Source organism: Drosophila simulans, chromosome X, assembly GCF_016746395.2.
Source record: "Drosophila simulans strain w501 chromosome X, Prin_Dsim_3.1, whole genome shotgun sequence".
In the NCBI taxonomy this organism is placed as follows: Eukaryota; Metazoa; Arthropoda; class Insecta; order Diptera; family Drosophilidae; genus Drosophila; species Drosophila simulans.
The window spans coordinates 9,869,228-9,893,322 of NC_052525.2; the positions used below are offsets into that span (position 1 = coordinate 9,869,228).

A 24,095-nucleotide genomic window follows, 5' to 3' on the forward strand; every position below is an offset into this window, starting at 1 on the left:
AACAAAGTAAGTCAACTCCTGGGTTTCCCTCGCACACCACCCCATCCATTTAAACATCACCCAATCCGATGGGGGGCGGGGGAAAATGGCGGGTTGGATTGACTGCCGCTGGCGGAAAAGCCATCGAATGCAGCACAGCCAAAATCAAGTTCAAGGCAGACAAAGTTTGGCTGTCAATTCTAGTGGATTTTTCCCCAAAACAATGAGAGCTAAATATTTAAAAGTGAATATCATATAGGATTCGCGGGGAAAGTACTGTAAAAAGCACTTAAATTAGTTACCTAATGGTCATACATAATTAAAGACCAACAATTCAGTTTCTAACAATGCAATTGTATAAAGTCTTTGGCTCACGGTATAAGTTCGCAAAAAGTCTTGGAATTCGTAACAAAACAATTTCCTCTTTAGATATGTAATTATTTTAAACGAATTTATGATAATACAACCATTGGCAAATATTGCATTTTTCAGTATTCAGATTTATTATCAAAAATATATAAGTTTTTTAGTCAGAACTATGAAAATATTGGTTCAAATGGAGGATACCATACCTCGTTGAGCTCGTAATTAAATTTCCAATCGAACTGTGTTCAAATATATATATTATAATTTTTTGCAATTTTTTGCAAATTTCGATGATGACCAAAAAATTAATTTAGTTTTATTTAGTAAATTAAGTTTTAGGGATAAAAACTTCCGTTTGTAATTATCAAATTATTGGCAAAAGCTAATTATTCGAATTTCGGTCATAAAGTAATCAGTTTAATAACAATTGTCGGAATATGGAATGTCATACCTCGTCGAGTTTTGTATTAAATTTCTAATTGAACTGTATGAACTGTCAAAAGTTTGAATTGCAATTCTTGGCCATTTTTGGCAAATTGTAATTTTTATAAAATAAAGACAAAGACAAACGGTCAGGTATTGTTAGCTTGGGTCATAAGTTGTAAAAAAAACCAGTTATTTTATGACTGTGTAACCTTTTTCCAACAAGGTATTTTTGACAAAAGTTTATAACCTTTCGCACAAAATTTGTACGTTGAAATACGGTTTCTTTCGCTGAAAAGCGATAAAGATGGCGAACAGTGCGAGAAATGTGAGGAAAGCCAAAGGAAGCTGCAGCTCAGTGGCGGTGGGCTGATGGAGAAGAGGCGACAGGAGACAGGAGCCAGGAGCCAGGATATAATGTCAGTGCCAGAATCTCTGGTTTCTCGGATCTCGGTGGCTGTGGCTGTTTCGCCGTTTTGCCCAGTCCCTGTGCGGGTTTTCATCGCTTTTGGTTTCTGGTGCTCTGGCGTTGATTCTATTTTCCCACCCACTTTGGCCATCCCTCGTCTGTTTTGTGCACGCTCCATGTCATGCGGAAATTGAATAGTTTCCGTTATTGAACAATGATTACTTATGCTTCGCTCCAGGCCCCAAAAACTTTGACCCCGGGCATCGGCAGAAATTCAATTCGAAATCAATACCCAGTAATTTGGCATGGTTTGTTTTTTTTTTCGTTCGGTATCATTTTCCATTTAAAATTAAGTTAAAAATGTTGTTAGGTTAATTTGATCATATATATTTGTATTGCTTTCTTTGTGTTGCTAGAACTGATTGTTGTAATATTCAAATTTCGTTTACCCTCACTGACAATCGAAATATTTAAGGTTTTTCCACGCGATTGCCTGGTATATATGCAGAGAAAGTTTTGCCAAGGACAATTTCCTAGAGTGAAAGAAAGTTGGTGGCGCTGGGTGGTTGGATTTTACTAGAACAGGACATGATAATTGAAAGCATTGGGGCGTTGTCATTTGCGCATTTGTCCGAGCTCAGGAAACTTTTCCCAAGACATGCCAGATCCCTCACCTTTTACTTTCCCTTCCACTCCTGCCACGCGCCACGCCCCGCCGTCCTCCTCTATGCCCCTTATCACCTCCTGTCCTGTTTTCCTCTTGCCTGCTTTTAGCGTCAAATTGAAGCTTATTGTTGAATTGTTGGCAACAGTCAGCGGCACTTTCTCACTCAGCATTTCTTCCCTGGTCTTCCATCTTGCACACAGTCTCTTACCATCTGGATTCTATCAATTTCTTGGCTGGACAAAACTTTTTATCCATGGTATTGCGCTAAAGCAGCAGAACGATACACGCGAAGCGGTTTTCTCAAATCATTCATTCGCAACTCACCTGAAAGTAAAAGAGTCGGAAAGTACATGAGTACACTGGGAGAAAGCAATTGGATTATACTAGTACTAGTTTAAGTGGTTTACAGGCTTATTTAGGTAATGATTACAAGTCATTTTGGAATTTTTTTTATATTGCTTATAATTGAAACATATATTTTTTTTTTTATACATTTATTTCCATATAAAGAGGCTGCGTTGCATTGAAATTGGTGGTTATAAATTATGACCGGCCTCCCAGACATGACAGATGTATTACGTTGGAAAGTGGAAGCAACACAAAAAAAAAGGAAAGAAAAGAAAAACACTTTATCAGCATGAAAAGAAAATTCACTTGGTGGAAAGTAAGTACTCGCTGGACGGGCAAGCGGAAATAAGCGATAATTGTTGCGACAATGAGAAATAATTCACAACTTTAGTTTCCGTTTTAATTATGCATGACACACAAATGGGATGAGTGAAATGCAAAAACGCTGTGCACTTTGTCAGCAATAAAGTAATGCAGCTCAAATGAAAGTGTTCATTGCAAGTGAGTTACTTTGCCGCATTTCTTTAACATCTGGCAGACTTATCTTATCTTTCGGATTTTTGCCAACCTGCTGTATAAATTGTAATTTCTGCAAGTAAATAGAGTCTGTGCATTTGGGGGCAACTAGTTCACTTGGCAGAACTAGCTCAACTTGGCGATAATTACAAACGCCCGAGGGACACAAAAGTAGCACCGCAACTCCCTCACAATTATTTTAATTTCCACAACAGGCCAGCTTGCAGCCTGCCACCCACTGCCACTCCCACTCCCGCCCACTCTACTTTTTGGGGCAACCCGCACGTGAGGAGCCTGCGGCAAGTTGAAAGCCAAAAACTGCGCCCCACCACCACCCGCAAAGTGTGCTTTTGTTTACCTAAAAAGTTAAGCAATTTATTATTAAGAAAAACTTTTGCAACCGAAAGTGGAAGGAGTTGGAGGATATGGCAGAGGTTACGGCCCTCATGTTTCTGGTCAAAAGAGAATTGCGTATGATAAATGGGCGGATATTAAATAGAGTGCATAACCAGCTAAAGGCAATGCCAATCGAAAGTCATCTATGGGAGTTACTCCAGCTTTTGATTGCTAATATCAAAAAAAAGGAGTGTTTAGATTTTAAATACGAAGAAATCAAGTTTCTTATAAATCACCTAATGGTGTTACTGCCTTGTTCTGTATACATACACATCCGCAATTGCATTTCCAATAACCAATATTTTGTTATGGCAAACAACTAAATCACCCGTCATCGACATCAGCAAACGGAAGTGAGCGAAATTAGCGTTTGTAAATAAATGAGCATGTCTCATATAGAATTCATCAGCTTAATTTACCAGTCTGCGGCTCTGTCGCACAGCGACGTTTCCTCTCTTTCTAGCCAATGATATGGCAAAACAAAAAACACATTGAAAATCAAGTAATTAATTTCACACGGAATAAGTTTGCAAAGTTAATTGGCTTAGTGATGCCTTTTGACTGAATATGACTGGCAAAGTTGGTTAGTTGGGAAAAATAATAGCAAATTAAGTTTTCCGACTGCCAGATACTTTCGTGCTCGAGCTTTTAATCACTTTATTTGCTAACGCAAAGAACAATTGAATTTTTGTTTATAAAACAAACAGAAATTAAACAAAATTGATGGTGATAAACGATTTAGTTTAGTCAAATTTAGTATGTATGGTAACTAAACCTGGCATTAGGCAATCTCACCTTTCGTTTGGTAACCTTTTCAATGAACTTTACAAGCTACCCTCGCCCTCTTGTAATCGCATTAGAGAAATCGCGAGTTTTACATGGGATTTTCTAAGGGTAAGTTGAGTGGGGGGAGATGGGGGATTATTACTATACATGGGGCAAAAATAAAGTTTTGCTTTGTATGGATGTGCATTTGATATCCCAGCACCATTAAAACTATGTTAATTATTGTAATCTATAATCTCTATTGTCGTAATGCCCAAAGGGCTCAAAATTGTTAGCTGATATTGTCTTTGCAATTGACTGGCGGCGAAATGCTGCTCAATAAGCCGTATTTAATTAAAAGCGCTAAACGTTTTAAAGTGTTGTTGAGGTATAATTAAATTTTCATATTTTCAAAAGAATAAAAAAAACCATAATTCTATTACTAGCAATGAATTAAGCCGTATTATTAACTGATACTGCAGTTTCCAGAAAGTTGTATGCTATTAAAAAGAGTATTTTATTGTAATTAATCCATTTGGCTGAGTAATATGGAATACATAATATCTGCGTTAATACTTTTATGTTGTATTTATTACATTTGCATAAATCTTAAGTAATATCCAGCTGGGAGAAAAGCGAAAACCGGTTGGGTATAAGCGGCCCAAATCGGTTAGAACTAGTGCCAACTAGTTTCGAGTCATAAACGAAAGCCATTAAATCACAGTGTTATAGAAAAGTGTAGAATAACGCCAACTGTTATATATACTCGGTTATATATGTGTATGAATATATGCAAATGGCGAGCAAACAAAACGTGACAAATTTAATTGGGAAACACCCACCGAAAAATACGAGCACATAAACGTTTCCTTGAAAAAAAAAAAAACAAATAAAAAAAACTATAACACGCCAAACACACGGTGCTTTCTCATATGAAAATTTTCCGGCTGGGAAATCGAATGAAAAGCAAATGCATTGCTCGCCGGGGGGAAATGGAGGGAGAATGGCTGGCCAAAGCGCGAAATCGTGTTTGCCGTCCAGCGTGACAATGCAGGAAAATGATTAGCCAGATAGCTCTAATAAAAGCGAGAAAAGCGGAAAAACGTGAGCCGAACGCCGCCGAACCAAACACGTAAATTGAATTTCCGCAATTGTACAGCTTTCGTTTATTCTTGTTATTGCGAAAATTACACGGCAAAGGGCAAATGAGAAATGAACGCAAGCCATGGTGATTTATGGCACTGAACGTTATAAAATAAAAAAACAAAAAATAAATATATAGGTAAAAATATTTATTCGAAGTACTTAAACAAAACTGAAGACAAAATTATTATACAAACAAAAATTATATACAAAAATAGAATTATAAATGAACAGTTTTTGTAAAGAATACATATGACGATTAATCATAATTCCAAATATAAATCCATTACATCAATTATCTATATTTAACAAATGTAGATATATTCAACTTGAATTACTTTACTCATTCAAAGTCCGAACTTTCGAATTGCATCAATGAGAATTCTTGAGAAGATGCCCCCCTCAGCATATCTGAGTAATTTCGAAAATTGTCTACATTTCTAATTCAAGCGCCGGCTCTTTCCAGCGAACGTATTTTCGCCCAGTGTATACCTGTTTAACGTGGGCGCGTCGCTCGAACTGAATGCCCCCTGGATTGTGATCGGCGATGCCCATTGTAATATCTGCATCTGCATCTGCATGCGGCGTACTGCTCCCTTGGCTGCTTTCTAAGCTTTTAGCTGAACTTGTAGTAGCCGCTGTTAGCGGCGCTGCTGCTGGCAATGAAATCGAGTCCACATTGCCCTCCATCAAAGCCTCGGCCGCCTGAAGAATTCGCGGCCCTGTGCTGCTTGAACCAATTGCACTGCTTGCTGGCGCACTGCTTGGTCCGCTGTCATTGCTCAGACCGATTTCGATGACAATCTTATTCGGTTGCTGCTGCTGCTGCTGTTGCAACTGCTGCTGTTGCTGCTGCTGCAGTTGGCGCTGCAGATTCTTCGGATGCGTAGCCGCCTGAATATAGTTGAGATCGCTGCGGGAGAGATGATGCTGCTGCAGCGTGGAGTACTGCTGCTCGACGAGAGCCGCCCGCGTCTGGGCCGCTTGGTGACCCCCATTGGCCGCCGCCGAATCGCTGGCCACCTTCTCGCGCAGCTTCACGATGTTCGATATGTTAATGCTGTTCGTCAGCGTGATGCCCGTGATGCAGACCAGGATAATGGTCAGTACGACGCCGCAGATGACCAGGGTGGGCATGCGGAAGCATTTCCGGCTGCACATGGTCACCTTGGTGGAGGGGATTACGGCCAGAAACGCATGCAGGCGATGGAAATCAGTCGCCCAGTGAGTTAAGCGAAGTGTAGGCTTCCAAGCAATAGGATTTTAATCATTTGTTGTGCATGGCAATTAATATTCCCATTAGATTTAGATAGTCTTCGTTTGAATGATTTAAGAAATGTATTATAATGTTATGTATTCTTGATTTATTATTGATTTGTTTTGTTTGTATCACTATATTCATTTCAGTCCATTTACTGTTTTCTTTTTATTGTTCTGCCATATTATGTAGTTTAATTCTTTTATCGTATAGTTTTCTTTTATTTTGTTTAGCGATTAGTGGGATTTTATTAAATATTCAAAAGCGATTTATTTTAATATTTGTTTGTGTCCAACTCACGAGATTTTCAACAAATATTTGTAATCTGGTTTTTGGGCTGTTGCCAACTCGCGAGAGCGCCACACTAAATATTGGTTACGTGTTTTCTTTACTTTATTTTCATTTGTCTTTCTTTAGTTTAGCGATCGTCGCGCCTTTCAGTGCGCATTTCGAACTGCTCGCTTCAGCAGCTGAAATGCGAATGCAGTGCTGTGCTGCATTCCCTCTCTCCTTAGCAAAGTTCCTCTGACTCTCTGGCTCTCTAACTGTTAAGCTCTCTAACTGTTTAGCTCTCTGAACTGCTTACTCGTTCACCTGGAGAGCTTGAAGCAGTTTTAGCTAACGCCGTCGCAGCTGCGCAGCTGTCGCAAGCAGTTTTCCATTTCCATATGTATTGTTAATTATAGTTTCATTAACTAATTCAATTTGTTTAATTTTAAGTGAATTAAGTGAACTGTATCTGGATATTGGCGTTTTTGCTTTTCTAGTAATTTTTTTGTCTTGTGCTTTCGTTGTATTTGCTGTAAATTTTTTGTTTATTCATTTGTAGATTCATTTAAAATGTTCTTCCCATTTGTTTAGTTGTTATTTCTATACTTTTTGTATTGATTGGCGTATTTTTATAGCATCTTTCTTTTTAAGAATTGTTTATATAAATATTTGTTTTATTTCCAATTAAAGTACACATGTCCACCTTATTGCTGTTTTTTTTTTTACTAAAACGCTTTGAGCGATATCAGTTTTGTATTTATTTTTATGAACCTTGGAAATTGGGTTTGTGATTTATTTTATTGCAATCGGTTTTTATTAGCATGTTGTTTATTTTCGACCTGGCGTGCTGTTTGCTTTTCCAAAAATACACAAATGCACAACAAAAAAAAGTTTGGCTCGTTAACATTTTAATGTTCTGATGCAGTTGCGGTTGCTGTTGCTTTCGAGGCGTGGCAAAAGGCAATAAAATCAATTATTTTCGTCCAGTGATCGCAGCAAATTGAATTTACAAAAGCTTTTTGGTCGTGTGACACACTTTAAGCGTTTTGAATTTATTGGTAATGAAATCAATTAAATTACGGATTTCCTTTAGATACATTTATATCAAAGTATAAAGTTAATTGTATTCTCAATTACATCTTTATGATCTATCGATTTTATTAACTCATAATTCGCAGTTGGCAAAATGTTAATGGAATGTTCGCCACTCCTTTCACTTTTTTTTTCCTTTCACCAACGTTCCTACACATTTCCTGAGCTATTCAACCTTGACAATATCTTGTCTCTCACTTTCTAGGCATCCAGGTGGGTCATAATGCCAACGTAATACCCTGCTATTCCCAGAAGGCTTTAGAGACAAAGGGATATTTGACAGTAATGCGCAACTTTTTCGGAATTCAAATGCTCTACCAACGAAATGAGCGTAGCAAATATAAAGCGAAAAAAAAAAAAAAAAAAAAAAAATCTTGAGCATTTCTTAATAATATTTTTATAATATTTATTTTCCATAAAGATTTTATCATAATTTACTTAAAAAAAAAGAGGGTATTTGTCCTCGCCTGAAATATTTCAGCTGGTTTCTTTGCTTTTCTGGCTTTGTGGGGTATTTCTTTCTTTTTTTGGCCGAGGATTTAAGCATTCATTTCATGGGATCTGCACACGCGTCTTGTGTTCAGTGGGGAAAAGGGGACACTTTGCGGATTTAATTGAGCCGACACGCACGCACACACACACACACACACACACACACACACACACACACACACACACACACCCACACACCCACACTCGCAGTCACGTATGAATAGAGCATACATAGAAAGTTGGAAGAAATTTCATTTAATTGCATATTAACGCCTGTTGCCTAGACGAATTTATTTCACTTCTCCTCGTCTTTGGCTGCCGAATTCTTTTTCTTTTGTTTCGTTCAACAACAAAACAGCAGCTCCTCAGTGCTTCTTTCGCTATTTATTTCAATTAATGAAGCTGCGTCTTTTGTCGCCTAATTAATCCCAAACAAAAGGGCTCTCAACACACTTTTTCTCGCTGTCGAAAATGAACGGGGGAGAAACTGAAGGCATTTTCGGGCATTAATGGATTACATTTTCAATTAACATGCTGAGGCATTTCAATTAGTTGTAATTCGTGACAAATCGCTCTGCGTGTGATTAGGAAAAGGGGAAGCATTGGATTTTCTAAGCCACAGAATTAAATAGGAAGTGAGAATGAATTGATATGCGATTGGCTACAACAAGAAAGTGTAATTTTTAAGAAAATACCCCAACCATAGATACATGTCGGCCATTTCTGCGTGGTAAATTGCATAATAACAAGATCCATCACGAATGAAGAAGAAGAAGAACCACACTCACACACACACAAGAAGCCAAGAAGCAAGCAGCTGCATCTGAAGATATATATATATATATATATAAGAACTGAACGATGTGCAGCAATCTTTGGCATTTCATCTTAATTATTTTCAACAGCTTTTCATAAAATTGCGGCTCAAGGCGAACGGCAAACAGATTGCATTACAACAAGTTGCACTGGAAACGTGGTGCAGTAGCAGCAGCACGTTCAAAATCGGGAAGAGCGGAAAATTGAGGGGCGAAAACTTTATTAAATTTACGCAAGTAAATTGCAATTTATTTCCAGCGTAATGGCCGAAAGGCGGCATAAAATAGTTGGTACTATGGTGCGTATACTTAATATCCATGCATTTTAACTTGGTGCACGATAGCCTACTTTCCAAATGGCAATGTTTTTCCTTCTAATTAGTTAATATAAACTTGATGTCGCGTACGTAAAATGGTCGAAATGATGGTGCAACGGTGCATATAATTGATTTAATTCCTTTAAAACTAATAACTAATACAATGACGGTTCTTTACATGCACCAATGTATATATCTACCAAAAAATCTAAAATTTGCTGCTTTAAAACCTCGGAATTCCAATCAATATTCGGCGTGACTTGTTTCAGTCGTATTTCACTATTAAAGCCACCAAAAAGTGGACTTAGAGCTTGGTCAGCAGCATTGTAGTTCGTGTTTCGTTTGCCATTTGGCCACCAAAACATTTTTCCTGCCTGAGAACGCATTATTTTGTCATTTGCATTCGCTTTGCTCTATATATATATATTTTTTTTTTACTTTTTCGTTCATTTTTGAGGGGAGGGATTCGTTTTCCCATTGCCTTTCCGCCTGCTACTGCTACTACTGCTGCTCCTGCTTTGTTTCCGTGCATTTTAGCCCCGCAGGCTGGGCAGATGTTTTCCTTTGGCTGCATTCAAATCCCAAATCCAATCCCAAGGCTCCTTCACACTGCTGCCCGTGTGGCCTTGGACGAACCAAGTTGAAGTTGCGGAGCCTCGCTTGGTTCCTTTTTCGGCCTGTCAAATTCCGCACAAATCGAGTTAACTTCTCGGTACCAGCTAACAAAAAAAAAAATCCGAAAAAAAAGAAAAGGAAAAACACGAAAGGAAAATACAAATTCTCATTCTGCATTCTGCAATCCCGTGACCCGTAACATGTAACCCGCCTTATCCCCCCGATCCCCACTGAGTTGTTGGGCCGCCTTCGGCTAAATCAACAAACAAACTGCGACATCATCTGCATCCGCGTGTCCTTGCAACCTGTCTCTAATTAGTGGAACTATTTGCCCAGCACAGCTGCCCCCTTTTAACCCTTTTAGTCACCTCACTTTGGCTATAATTATGCGCCCGAGATTGAAGGGTTATATCCTTCAAGATTTGGGTATTTTTATTTACTACTTTATGTAGTGCCATTGTGAACATATGAATGCATCTTTTCACAGCATTAGGGGTTTTAATTTTATAATGTATCAGCTGTACTATGATATTCTTTAAAACGTATATAGTTTCAATAGAATTAATACAAGGACTGGCACATATCGGAAATATATTTTCCAATCAAGTTCGTGACATTCTTCACGTAGCTTCTTGGACTTTATGTGCTTAAAATTTATTTGCTTTGAGCAATTGACTTTCAACCATTTTGAATGCTGAACATTCACTTGAAATGCGGATCGTGACGTTGGCAGGACAAACGAAAGGACTCCATCGCCTGGTCAACGCCTTGTTGCGTACCTTGCTGGCTGCTTTTATTCGCCAGCCGGAGGAGAAGGATAGGATAGGGGGGCGTATACGTAATGTGCCCTGCTGGGCCACGAATGTCCATCGTCCATCGTCCTTTTACTGCGTGTGCAGTGCGACTTTCGAAGCCAAACAAAAGGACAAGGACGGACAGGCAATGAGCAGTAAGCAGCCCGTCTATTGCAGGCACTTTGAATTATTAAAACTGCACCACAAGGATAACAATAACAGGAGCAGTGAGGACCAGAATGTAAACTGAACTGAACGAAAGCAAACCCACTATACACCAGCCAATGTGTGCGAGTGTCCTTTGTGTCGTGTTTTGTGCATTTGACAACGCAAAACGAAAGACACCCAGATGGAAAAACTACACACCACATTTTAATTTTAGCTTGAACTATGCATTTTCCAAAAAAAAAAAAAGGATAAATGCATGGGGAGCTTAATCAACCAATGGCACAGTTTTTTACAATCAAACCTACGACTGATTTATTTATGATTTGTGTTTTGTACGAATTGCAAATAAAAACCATTCGAAGTGTAGTCTTTGTTGTAGAATAAAACCGCACACTACCATTGCAAGAGCATGAAAAACTTTTGAGAGAAATCGATGCCAGATTTAATTAGTCAGTGCCAACTGTTGACAGTCGAAGGATCGGCAGATGCAGAATGCGATTCCCAAGTCCTTTCGTCGAGGGAATGGGCCTGAGCAATAAAGGGAGATGGCAGGTTGCCAGGACATGTTTAGTGCCCCGTTTTACCCTCCATAAAGAGGAGCCCGTTCAGCAGGATACCCGTTAGCAAGTCCCACCTGCTCCACAGTCCTTTTATTCAGGTGCTGTGCTGCGTCAGGCGGTTTGACATATATGTTGTCCTGGCGAAGAAATAATTTAGCATACTTTTATGCGGCGCCCCATGTTACTATTTCTCGCACGTTGAGTTGCATACGGAAAATGTTTGGGATATCGAGAGGACTTATGTCACCCTTGACGTATTTTCATAATCGAAAAATGTATAGTGCCAAGAATATATATATATAGTTTTATAAATATGCATTTTTTTTGTCATATCCTTTAATTTTATTTTATAGTTTGTATAGACGATCACATAGCTTTTCTGATCTCTGTTGCACTTTCTTTGTGGTAATTTGTATGAATTGTATGCTCTTCCCTTTGCAACCTTTTCGCTTAATTGCTTTTTCGGCTGTCCATTCCAATTTTCCCACCCTCAGCCCTTAAAATTGCACCCTCTCCAACCAGAGAAAACAAGAAAAAAACAAAAAAAACAGAAGAGGAATCCAAGCCACAAGGAAAGAAAAACCGCATTCCGCTTCAATTGTTGGCTGACAAAATGGATTGTCTGTGTTGGCCACATCTGACTTTGGCAGAAGCCATCTAGCAGTGGAGATAAACCTCCTATATAACGATGCCAGAGCCCAAAACAATGGCAGTTTACCTACTCATAAATATCCTTATATGAATCCATTTCCCTACGAATTGAGCATCCTTACAAACTGTACTAGGTTGTGACCTTAGCATATCCAGTTGGTTAAAGTACACTATTCTAACTTAATGTAGTCTAACCAACAAACAGATACAGCTATTAGGTTGAACACATCTGTGTGTGTGTGTGTGTGTGTGTGTGTGTGTTATGCTGCTGACCAGGGATAGAGTTTTCCCACAGAAAATAGGCATCAATTCAGTTGACTGGCGACAAAAGGACAATTTTCCCCAAAAACGAAACGAAATAAAACTAGACTTTGCAATTAAATTGCAACACGAGCGGGGCAAAGTGAAGTGGGGGGGAGGCAAAAACTTTGGCGGCAAAAAGTCAGCAAATGATTTTTACAATTTGCCTTCAAATGCAGTTATAGCAACAACAACAAACAGGCACAAATAAAATGCATGGCAAGGCGGAAAAAGTTTGTCAGGAATAAAAAAGATATAAAAAGAAAAAAAAAACGAAAAAGAGCAACACAAAAATACATAAAATCCACCGCAAAAGTACAGGTACAACAAAAAAAAAGGGTATAAAGGTACCTCCTACTTTTTGCATGACCAATAAATTGTATGTTGTTTTTTGTTTGTTTGTTGGTTGCAATGCTCCTCGCATTGTTGTTGTGTTCGTGTTTGTTTCCTTTTTATCCAACAGGCGGCGCCACAAGAATTATGGCTGGACAGAAGAAAAGGCGTGGAAAGCCCAACGAATTATTAATCAACTAAGGGAAATAGAAGGAGGCGCAAAGAAGTTCCGGACGAGGAAAGCGTGCACAAAAAACATAAAATGTGGCGCAGCAATAAGAAAAACTTCGGGAAAAGCGTTTAAAAAGCAGCGATTCCTCCTTCCTCGTTGAATCCCACTTATTATTCACAACAGTTCATGATTTTTATTTAAATTATTTATCTGATTTGATTATATTAGCATTTATTAGATTTACCTATTTCAATTGGGCTGCAGTTTTAATTGTGTTATGCATTTAATTTAGTATACATTCTAGTGATTATACATCATATTTCTAATTTGCTCTTCATGTTGCTTCTATATACAGGTGTCAAAAAGTATGCAACAATATATTCTGATTTTGGAATCATAATGGTTATAGACCGAAACAGAGTGAATGGTTTGTGCTATTAAAACAAGAAGTTTGTCATTGTTTATTTATATTTAAAATAACAATATTATCTTGTTTTCCTTTAGCACAATACCACGCTATTCCTAATATAAATATATTTTTATTTGATTATATTCCTTCCACATTCTTAAAACAACGACAAGTAGTAAATGTAAATTTGCCCTGTCATCAAATCAGACGTGGCAAAGTGAGTGGATGCATAAATAAATGGGTAGGTGGACGTGGAAAATGTGGGGAAAATGTAGGAAAATAGTTAAGGCAGGTCAATGGAATAGGACAGCTTATGATTCACCGACAGCAGAGGCAGCATAAGAATGGAAAATTCTTCGAATTCCGCGTTATCTCTGCCTCAAAGTTTGTGGCTCCTTGCTGGCCTGGCTTTCCCCTTTTTATCTTACACACACATATGCCAGCATCGAGTGGATTGTCTGGGTCTCAGCTCAGCTATCCTCTCCACTTTTTCTCCATGTTTTTTTTTTTTTTTTTTTTTTTTTGCAGTAACCCCCATTTTTCTCCATTTGCAACGCTCTTGCCGCTCGTATCACCGCTTAAGTGCACTCGAGTTGCCTGTAAACAAACACACTTCTTGGCCCAAAGGAGGCGTGGCTGGTTGGCTAAGAACATGATATGCCCTTTGTCACTAGCCCCAAATGCAATGCCTATGCATTTTCGTTGGGAGGTGTGTTGGGGTGGTGCGAGCCTTCCTTTTGCAGGAAAAACAAATTATCCCTGCTTCTCAGCAAACGCCCTCTAGCGGAAAATTTGTATATTACTCTGCAGGGCAGGATTTCACATGAAATTGACGAAAAATCACTGGAGATCAAGAGTATTTCGAAAACTTATGTTTAAATAATAGCCTGATCTTGATGGGTAACCGTAATCAGTGTGAGCATCAAAGTTCTTAGGGAAGGCCATGCTGTTAATTGGACTTCTTTCATTTCATGGACAAAAGCAAACAGCTAAAACCACATTAAATGGCTTTTACTGTGAAACAGTGGCGACCGCTATTTTAGCCAACATATTCCACCATCTTTTTCGCTGTCTTTCGCCAAGTTATTATGTTGCTCAAGTGAAAAATGACGCATTATGCGTTACTTTCAATGCGTGAAAGCCGCTTGTGTGTGTGTGTGTGAGTATGTTTGTGAGCAGTGCATGTAGGTGTCAGTCCTATGTGTGTGTGCGAGAGTGTAAATGGGAGTGTGTGTAGTCAAATGTAACCCCTTGTGGCCACACACACATACACAAAACAAGAAAGCAAAAACCCATGCAGAGTTTGGCTAGGACCGAGATTTTTATGTGAAATATTTTTGTACATTTTCTATAGCTATCTCTGTTACCCAGAAACCCCTTCTCTTTCTTTTCCTTTTCATTTTTTGTATTTTTTTTTCTTTTTGCATTTACTGCTGCTGCGATATTTTCGCGCGTGTGAAGAATTTTTCTTGCCTGCTGCGCGAATTTTTGGATTTAGTTTTAGCTCTTATTTATATGTATATTTTATTCTAGACCCTGCTGAGAGCTAGTCCCCATTTCCCTCGATATATAACACTTATTTCTTCCAGCTGTTTTTCTTATTATAACCCAAGGGGCAGAAGTGTCACAGAATTTTAAATGAAATTTCGCTTGATTAAAATTCATAATTTCTAGAAAGTGTTTCTAGGCGAAGCTATACATATATATATTTTTTTTTGCTCAAATGAATAACAAGGAATATTTGCTAAAAATATTTTCGTTCAATATTTAACACAACCACTGAGGTAGATTTCTGTATTTTTCATTGCAATTTTAAATACTTCCATAAAATGGAATAACTGCAAAGATATTACTTTAAGCATGCATTTAAGCATTTTTTCATTGGGCAATTTTGCGAATAAATTATTAACCAGAAATCGCAGGCTGATAATGATATCATTGCGACGCAGTAAATGATATTTTATTGTTCTGTCTATAATTTCCTGGATAATCCTTTGACCAATTTTTTTTTTCATTTTTCCGATGTAATCACACACAAATAAAAAACGGGTAACCGAAAATAAAACGAAGCTATGGTGTCATCAACACATTGCACTTCCGTTTCCGCTTCGCCAGCGCTGGCCACAATTAATGGCCAAGCAAACAATAAGTTCGCCTTCTTCCTCTGTGGGCCACTGCAACAACTACAACAACAGCAAGAGCAACTTTATTTATGAGTGTGTAAGTACAGTAGCCGCTCGCTAATTATTTAATATTTCTTACGACTTTAACTGCATTTTGATGGGATTTTTTTTTTAGAACAAGGTTTCAGAGTTTGGTTTTCTTTTGAACCAATATAACAAACTATGCTTTAGATATTTGGATATTTTAGAAGTCACAGGGGTTTTGTCATCACCAAAATAATGAAGGTGTATTCTTTAGGCCAACTTCTTAACTATTACTTGGACTAATTCATTTCGCGTGCAAAATTAGCGAGCGACCACTGTCCCCACGTATCGGCTGGCAGTAAAGTAGCCAACGGATGCTGCAGCTGCATCTGCAGTCACCTGCAGCAGGTGTAGCCTTGAACACAAACACGAACGGCCAAACAGCGCACGCACACCGACGCACACAAGCCAACGAATAAGCGAATACGCGGGTTGTCGTAGGCCCGTCGATGCCGACAAACAAATGGCTGGGAACGTAAATAGTCCGTGGCGATACGGTGGCGTATACGTGATACGTATTGCGCATACGACGCGTGGCGCGTCCAAAAAAGGAGTTGACGCTTCCAGCGCAGGCGAGACATTAAACGCACCGCAACCGAACGGCACCACAAGAAGCCCAAGTCCACAGGGCAGCGTAAAAGCAGCAAGAGCAGCAGCAGCAGCAGCAGCAGCAGCAGCAGCAGAAGCGACGGTGGCTAAAGTATATCAGCTGCAGAGCAGCCAGACAGTATGGCTTATAGTACCCCCTTGGCACCCCAGACACACTCCTTCATCCCGTAATTCCCACAGAAACCGAAGCCCGAACGGCCAGCCGAGGGCGAATCGGTTGAATTCGGACTGGTTCGAGTGAAGAGACGAGCAGAAATCGAAAAGTCGAGGGCTGTCGAAGGAAACAGGGGAAATATGGAGCCTGAAGAATTCGGGTTACTCTACAGCAGGGACAGTATTCCAAGGGAATGGTAATTCTTATACTTAATTATACTATCATCGTTGACACATTACCTATTATGCAACTAGGTTTACGTTGCAATATTTCATAGAAACCTTATATCCTTTCAGTGTGCAAAAACTACTTAAATATCAAGCGACTTTTGCAGAACACACTTCCTCAATCAAACGACCAATCCCGTTTATCAATATATTTTGGCGCCAAAAAATCGCGTGTAAGCTCGAAAAGCTTTTGGAATGCGAAGAAGCTTTCGCCGAGCTTAGCAACAACTGCAGCGGAACGAAATGGCAATGGAAACACGACGAAACAAAAACATTTCTCTTCCCCTTTAAGTTCAGTCGACATCGATGGATGTTGGAGAAAGGTTCTCCAGAACTAAAATGAGTAACACTTTACTTGCTGGCAACTCACAATTGCTGGAAAATGGAAAAGGTCAGCTTGGGTTCTTCGATACGAACTTTCAGAATGTTTAGCATGCTTACTTTTCAAAGATCTGCACTTATAAAAAGCTTTAGCAAGTTGTATTTTCATATGTTGGCGCTCGTCTTTGGAAGAGTTGAAAAACCTGTCGCTTTATTGCCTTGCGTAAACTTGTGATTCGTGGGATAATTTTATTTATTTTCACACAGTTGAACTACCTTATAAGTGGGGTCTAATTATTACGGCATACAATTAACTGAAAGTGAATTGGATTGCTGATTTAGCTGGGGAAATTGCAAGTTTACGCAATAATACGAATTGAAAATTGAGAACTAAATAGTTGATATCACCCGCAATCTGTTCACTTAGTCGAAAATGTTTATTTTGACATGCCTTGCTGTCACCATTTTTTTTTTTTTTTTTTTTAATCTCTACAAAGTTATTTCAAATTCTACATTTTTGGCTATTTTTAAACACTCTGGAAGAGCAACATGTGTTTTGAAATTACCAACAGAATTTTCGTTATGAAAGCACAAAGTCTCCAAAACCAATTTGAAACATTCTTTGTTTTTTTGTTAATACATAAATCCCAGTATGGTTATAAAAAATGCCTAATAGATATGGCTTAATTTCGCAATGCCCCAGGGAATAGATTAAATCGTGGAGCGGCTTCCACAATAATTTGTGGTACACAATAATGTATGTTCGACAGAAAAAAAAGCAAAATATACCAACTGTTGCGCTGTCTAAACATGATAATGGCAGCATGCTAACACACGAACACCCCGACTCGCTAAATAACTTTTTCCCCGCCGCTCTTCTTTTTCTGTCATCGGAATAATGCCACCGATTGTGGCAAGCCCCGTCGTAATGCCCGTTGGAAGTTTGCCTGGCTATTGACACATTTGCTCTATTCTGATATTATATTTTGTATTCTTCTCTCCATTTCGCTACTTGTTTGTATGCCCAGCACGATTTTTGGTGAAAGCGGAGTCCGAAAATGGGGGAGGATTACGAACTAGACAGAAAGTTCAAACCTACGGAACAGTGGGCCAGTTCTTCTGCATAAGCTTATAAACATAAACATAACCAAAAAAGGTGGCACAACTAGAATAAATACTGCTTTGAAGTGCCAATAAACATAGCTAACTATCCCCATCACTATTTTTATGATTCATACAAATAAAAATTTTGGCCAATTTTCGCATTTTCGATAAGGGGTAACATCATCAAAATTTGCGAAAAATTTGAATTTCAAATTTTGAATACAGTTGGATAGGGAATTTTGCTACGAATTCAACGAGGTATGACATTCCCTTTTTGGGCAATTATTTTTATTGCTATTGAGAAAATACTGATTATTTTTTACCCAAAAAAACAAAATAATTATATAGCCAAAATTCGGATATTTACAAACGGGGTTTTCTCCATAACTTGGCTAAAAACGATATCACCGCTAAAATGACGACTGTTCTATGCTGCTAATAAGCATAGCTAACTATCCCTATCCCTATTTTTATGATTCAAAAAAATAAAAATTTTGACCAATTTTCGCATTTTCGATAAGGGGTACCATCATCAAAATTTGCGAAAAATGGCAAAAAATTTGAATTTCAAATTTTGAATACAGTTGGATAGGGAATTTTGTTACGAATTCAACGAGGTATGACATTCCATGATTGGAATTGGTTTACGACAAATACGGTTTATTTCCTTCTTTTTTATGTAAAAAGTTGATTCCAAAATTTCAAGTTTTCTTGCCTTGATTTTAATATTCGTTTATCGACTTAGAGATTACTCCATTTTCAAGCAATCAGTTGATAAAATGCTTTGCTGATTCCGCTGTCTACTTATTCATAAGAGTATTTTCGGACCGCAGAAACAAGATAAACTAAAGTGGCCAGCTTATTCGAGGTCAATTCCACTGTGAGCCACTGCTGTACTCAAAGTAAATATGTACGCAATGACTAAATTAACAAAAGAGACCTCACCCAAATGGGTCAACATTGTTCTAAGGTCCCAGCCCCCTTTTTTTCGGACCCAAAGAATAGCAACTGGTGGCATGAATAGAAATAGAAATGTTGGAAATTTCAATCTATGCATCGTGTTTCTCACTTATTTTGGTCAAGGATAGTTCGTGCAGTTCATGTTCTACACATAAATACTAAAATATGGTTGAAAATTCAATCTTAATACAAATAATTTTGAACTTCTTTCAATAAGTCTGCTCCAATATTAAGCGTGCTAAAGCCATTGCAATTATAACGTGTATTTAATGCCCAACTAGCCCTGAAAATTGTGCGCTGCGATTATAAATGCATAATACCATCCCATCGACTATATGGATATGGTCAGTGACCAGATTGTACTACCGTCCAGCTGATGATGGGTTTTTAATGTGTGTTTTAATGGTTCGTTGAGTGCCGTTCGAAAACTGTCAACCGTGCACTGAGTGGTAGGTAGGTACTCTGTAACTAAGTAGTAATTCCGATTTCCATCAGGTTTTGTCCATTGCCCCAATGCTCCATTGCTGCATTGCATGTCGCAGGTCATCTGCTCGTAATACCATTACAGAACCAACCATACATATGTCTTTGGTGTGAGGTTATGTCTGTCCTCGCCAGGTTTATTGATTCAATTCTAACAGTTTAGGGGTTGAGCTAATATACAATTATGGGAGGGTTTGCTACCCAAGGCCGTTTGTCGCCAGACTTAAAAATAACTAAATTGTAATTGTTAGACTTGGGATTGCGAGAAAATTAGCACGCAAGTTGCAATTTATACGAAGTTGTTGACACTTAAACAAATTGATTAGAACAGAGAAATAAACTTCTGTAAAATTTTAAGTACAATAATAAAAAACTGTACTTAAAGGGAATAAATCTTATTTTCGAATTGAATGCGTTTATAGTTTTTGAGAGGCGACTGTTGCAAATGGTTGTACTAACTGATATAGCAATCCAATAAAAGTGTTTTGTGTCCTAAAGCCAATTGTTTAACACCTTAACAGTGACAATGATTTGCAGTGTCTATATTAAGAGTCTTTTAAACTTTTCACATATATATTTACTCAACTGTTTTACAATAATCTCTGATCGTAACTAGCAATTTTCAGTGTATTCAGAAGAAAGAAACGAAAACGAGAGACCAAAATGAAATGAAAGGTAAAATCGAGAAGAGGGTTCAAATCTTTATTTGAATACCATTTTGTTTGCGATCGTAGCTAAATTGAAAGCGAAACTAAAAACTGGAAATGGCAAAGATTCATCGGAATAGCAATGGCAATTTACTGCGAATCGAAATTGGCCAAAAGTAAAAAGCCGCAGTGGGAAAATAGGTTAAGTTATCACAACGATTGGCGTGTTATTCTCCGTAAATTTCATTTCAATTCAATTCAATTGATTTGCCCCTTGTTACCGAGCGCAAATTCGCTTCTCTGACTTCTTCGCATATTCAGAGAGCTATAAATTAGAACGAGAAATAATAATCAAGCGAAAACAAAAGCGAAGGCGGCGTTGATCAGCTTGATACTGGATTCTAGACTCTAGATTCGCTATACATGTATGTATGTATGTACATATGTATTTATTATTCAGCATTTTCTGTTGTCGCGACGATCTGGATATGTTAGTTTCGCTGCCTGCTGATCTAAATGATTAGTCAGTGAGTCAGTGAGTCAGTCAGTCAGTCAGTCAGTCAGTCAGTCAGTCAGTCAGTCAGTCAGTCGGTTGGTTTTCTATTAAATTTTGTTTTCTATTAAACGCCCGAGGGGCCAGAAACAGAGATTTCGGATTCTGGGTCAGTGGAATCAAAGAGAAACAAAAGCGAGGACGGAGTACAAAAAATTAGACACGCAGAGACTTGTGAATTTGTTATGGAATTTCTAAATCCTACACGGTTCCCTACGAAGATGAAACTATGAAACTAGATGGAACCTTTAATAATAGCAGCAAAGATCCTTCAAATGGGAATGTGACAAAGATAAAGATAACGATATACACACGTTCGTCAAACAGCGTGGCGCATAAACCCTTTTCTTAAGATTTCTTCGACGAATTGGCAAAGACCAGGGGCACATTCGTTGCATTGGACCGCCCGTCTCCACAAACAATTAGTAGGAACTGATTGTCGCGGAAGTTGAGTAAGGGGAGCACAGAAGTCGTGAAACGCGGGACGGGGGACGGGGGGAATTGGGACTGGCTGTGGGGGAAATATGTGTGTATGTATAAATAGCGGAATGCTGATAATTGCCCACGTTGTCAAGTTGAGAGAAGAAAATAAACGAAGAACAAATTACACATAGCCCGAGAAATAAAATAAATAAATGCCAAATTAGAGCATAAAAAAAAGACGATGCAGTAAAAAAAAAAAAAAAACTCATGCGAAATCGAGCTGAGACGAAAAATAATAAAAAAAAAAACGGAGCGATAACCTCGGGAGAGTTCAATATTTGCTTCTGTTTTTAAAAAGAGGTATTTTCAAGCTACCCATGTTCATTTTAAGATAAGATTTTCTGACCCGATTAACAATATAATCTCCAGGCATTACAATGGTAAACGATACTGCAATCAATAAAAGATATTTGCAAATATATCCACATTCCAAATACTATATACTTGTACTAATCATTTTGATTTGAAGTACAGTACCGTAGTTTTTATTTATATCAAAACGCATTGGATCGATCTGAAAACCGGCCATCGGTCGTATTGCGACCTATCAAGTGTGAACCACCTACCTCTTTGACCTTCTGACGTCGCTCCTCCAGTGTGGCGTCCAGTGTGTCCGGCGCCTGATCATTGCCACCGCCTCCCAATGGCAGTTGTGGTTGCTGCTGGTTGTGCTGGGCGGAATTTTGTGGATGCGACGAGGCCTGGCTGGCGGCATTGTCTCCCTGAACTGGGGCGGCCAGAACGGGAATGGCAGCGTGTCCCTCGTCCTGATCCGGCTGAGCGGCGACGGGAGCTGGAGCCTGAGCCTGTTGGGCGAGCGCCTGGAATTGTCCGGGTTCGCCTCCACCCGCAGCCGGTGGCTCATCGAGCATATCGCCCAATTCGGCGCGAATCTTTTGCTCCAAACGCTGGCGATCGCCAATGAAATGCGGATCCTCGCTGCGATGGGGGGCGTGTGCGGCGAGTGGCGGCGCTGGGATGAAGATCTCCGGTCCGGCCTTTCGGAAGTGCTTGTAGACGCGCAGGACACGATCGCTGCCGAAGTTGTCCGGCAGGAGGAAGATGCCGGCGAAGCAGAGGAAGCACAACGTTATCAGGACGAGTCCAATCAGACATTTTTCGCGCGAGTGGAAGTTTGATTTGCGTCCAATTGGACTGATGCGATACATGGTCGATTGTTTATTGGCTTCAATTCGATTTAACTGATTCTTTTGGGTTATTTGTATTATTGTTTCACTGTAGTCTTCTCGGGCATTGGCGGTGGACTTTTTAATTTAAGTTATGTTTATGTTCTCTGATTTGGTGAAAAGGTTAAAGATTATTTATGGGCGCCTTTGGAAATAATAATAGGGAAATAATTGTTGCCTTTCATTAATATGTACTTTTACGACAGGAGTACTATTATTTGTTTGTTTATTTCGTGAACTTTCTTTTTTTTAACACTCAGCTGTTTAACTTTCTTGCCGCCTCTCTCACTCTCTTTTTTCCTTTCTCTCCGCTTCTCGCTCTCTTCTCTCTATGGCAGTGCATTCTTATTGTTATTATTGGCTATTTTCGGTTGTTTGCACACACACTCATACGTTAATGCGCCAAAAAAGGAGCACGAAATAAAAACGAAATGCCGGAAAGAAAACACAGACATGAACTGCCAGCAAAAACAAAGGTAATTCGATGCGATGTCGCTGCGTGGAGGAAAAAAAAGAAGAGCGGCAACTCACACACACACACAAGAAACGTGGCAAACACACAGACACGAGTTTATGCGGGGCATTGCAAAAATCGCGATTTTGCATAGCAATTTTAGTTTGCATTTGCATTGACGAATCTAATTGGCACAGTTTACCAAATCTATAACAAAACTTTACTCAAGTATAGGCTTATCCTGCAATAACCCAAAAAGAGTTATACAAGAAATAAATTAAAGGTACATTCTAGTTGCACTCGACCTAAGAAACTAAGCACTATATAAGTAAATTACCATTTCAATTTTAAATTTACTTTTAAGTACAAAAAACCTTTTTATAGCCAAGCCTACACTTACGAAAATCCATGATCTATTTTTGCTTACTCCTAACAATAACATGCGTTGCTATGTTAATGACGGCTTTTGTAAATAATTCCAACAGCAGTGAAATAACTTAATGACTTGTGGCCTTTGAAATTAGTAATGGTTTTTATTCATAAGCACATTTCAACACTTAAATTCGCCATTTGGGCGGTGTATTTGCGTTCATTATTACTTCTGAGATCTAGAATAAATCACGATTTTGTAGGCCTGCATAAACTGCAGGCCAGACAGGGACGGGGCGAGATAGGATGATGAGAGAGAGGTCGGAGAGAAACACGCAATATTTTGCAACAACACAACGGGCTGACAACAATAACATTTATTACGGAATACCGTTAGCTGGCCAAACAACCGTACGAAAAAGACACAGAAACAAACAATAAAAAAAAATGAAAATCGAAAGAGCCGTGGAGAAAAGAGAACACAGAGACACAGCTGATGGGGGAGAGCGGGAAAAAGGAGGTGACGAAAGAGAGGCAACAGAAAAAAGGGATGAATCTTTAGATTTGGATTTGATTTTTCTGTCTTCTCTCCGCTCTCCTTTCCCACACTAGCATCCATCCTGCTAACTCCATCTCGCTTCCACCTTAGCCGCTTCTTCCAGTTGTTTTTGTTGTTACTTTCCGTTCCTGGCAGGAGGTGTGTTTGTGCGAGCGAGAGGGGAATGAGCGTTTCACCTGCCACCTTATTATTTTCGGCAAACCGAACATCGATTCACGGCAGAGGTATCACAAGAACGAGGCGCCTTCCACAATCGCGTTTAGTACCGATGGATTTACGTTTCTTTTTTTTTGAGTCCGAGACGACCAAAAACAGCTTGGATCCGATCCACAATGTGCCCGCCGCTTTTTCCACCCGCAATGCCGAAGTGGCCTGTGGTCACACTAAGAGGCAGTGCTACCGGATCGCCGAACCGGCATTTTACACAAATGAGTCGCTTTCGCTTTATTCGTTTTAACAAAATTGGAATACATATTTGTGTCTGGTTTTTACAATTTAAAGCATAAAAGTCTCACATTAT

The 24,095-nt window shown here is 39.0% G+C and overlaps 1 protein-coding gene across 5 annotated transcripts in view; it reads right to left on the reverse strand.

Annotated features, from left to right (window-relative positions):
* The window catches only part of LOC6739882 (mannosyl-oligosaccharide alpha-1,2-mannosidase IA), a 49,012-nt gene extending 25,050 nt beyond the window's left edge, over positions 1 to 23,962 (reverse strand). Inside the window, exons 1-2 of one of the 5 annotated variants that reach the window (XM_039297073.2) lie at positions 23,752 to 23,962; positions 21,573 to 22,300 (exon numbers count right to left, since the gene is read on the reverse strand). In XM_039297073.2, coding sequence (XP_039153007.1) covers positions 21,573 to 22,175 — 603 coding nt within the window. In that variant the 5' untranslated portion in view covers positions 22,176 to 22,300; positions 23,752 to 23,962. Of the gene's footprint in view, positions 1 to 5,504; positions 7,376 to 21,572; positions 22,317 to 23,751 lie in introns of those variants that run through there. The other 4 variants (XM_039297074.1, XM_039297075.2, XM_039297076.2 and 1 more) reach the window with 4 other exon arrangements.
* Between the last annotated feature and the right edge of the window lie 133 nt (positions 23,963 to 24,095).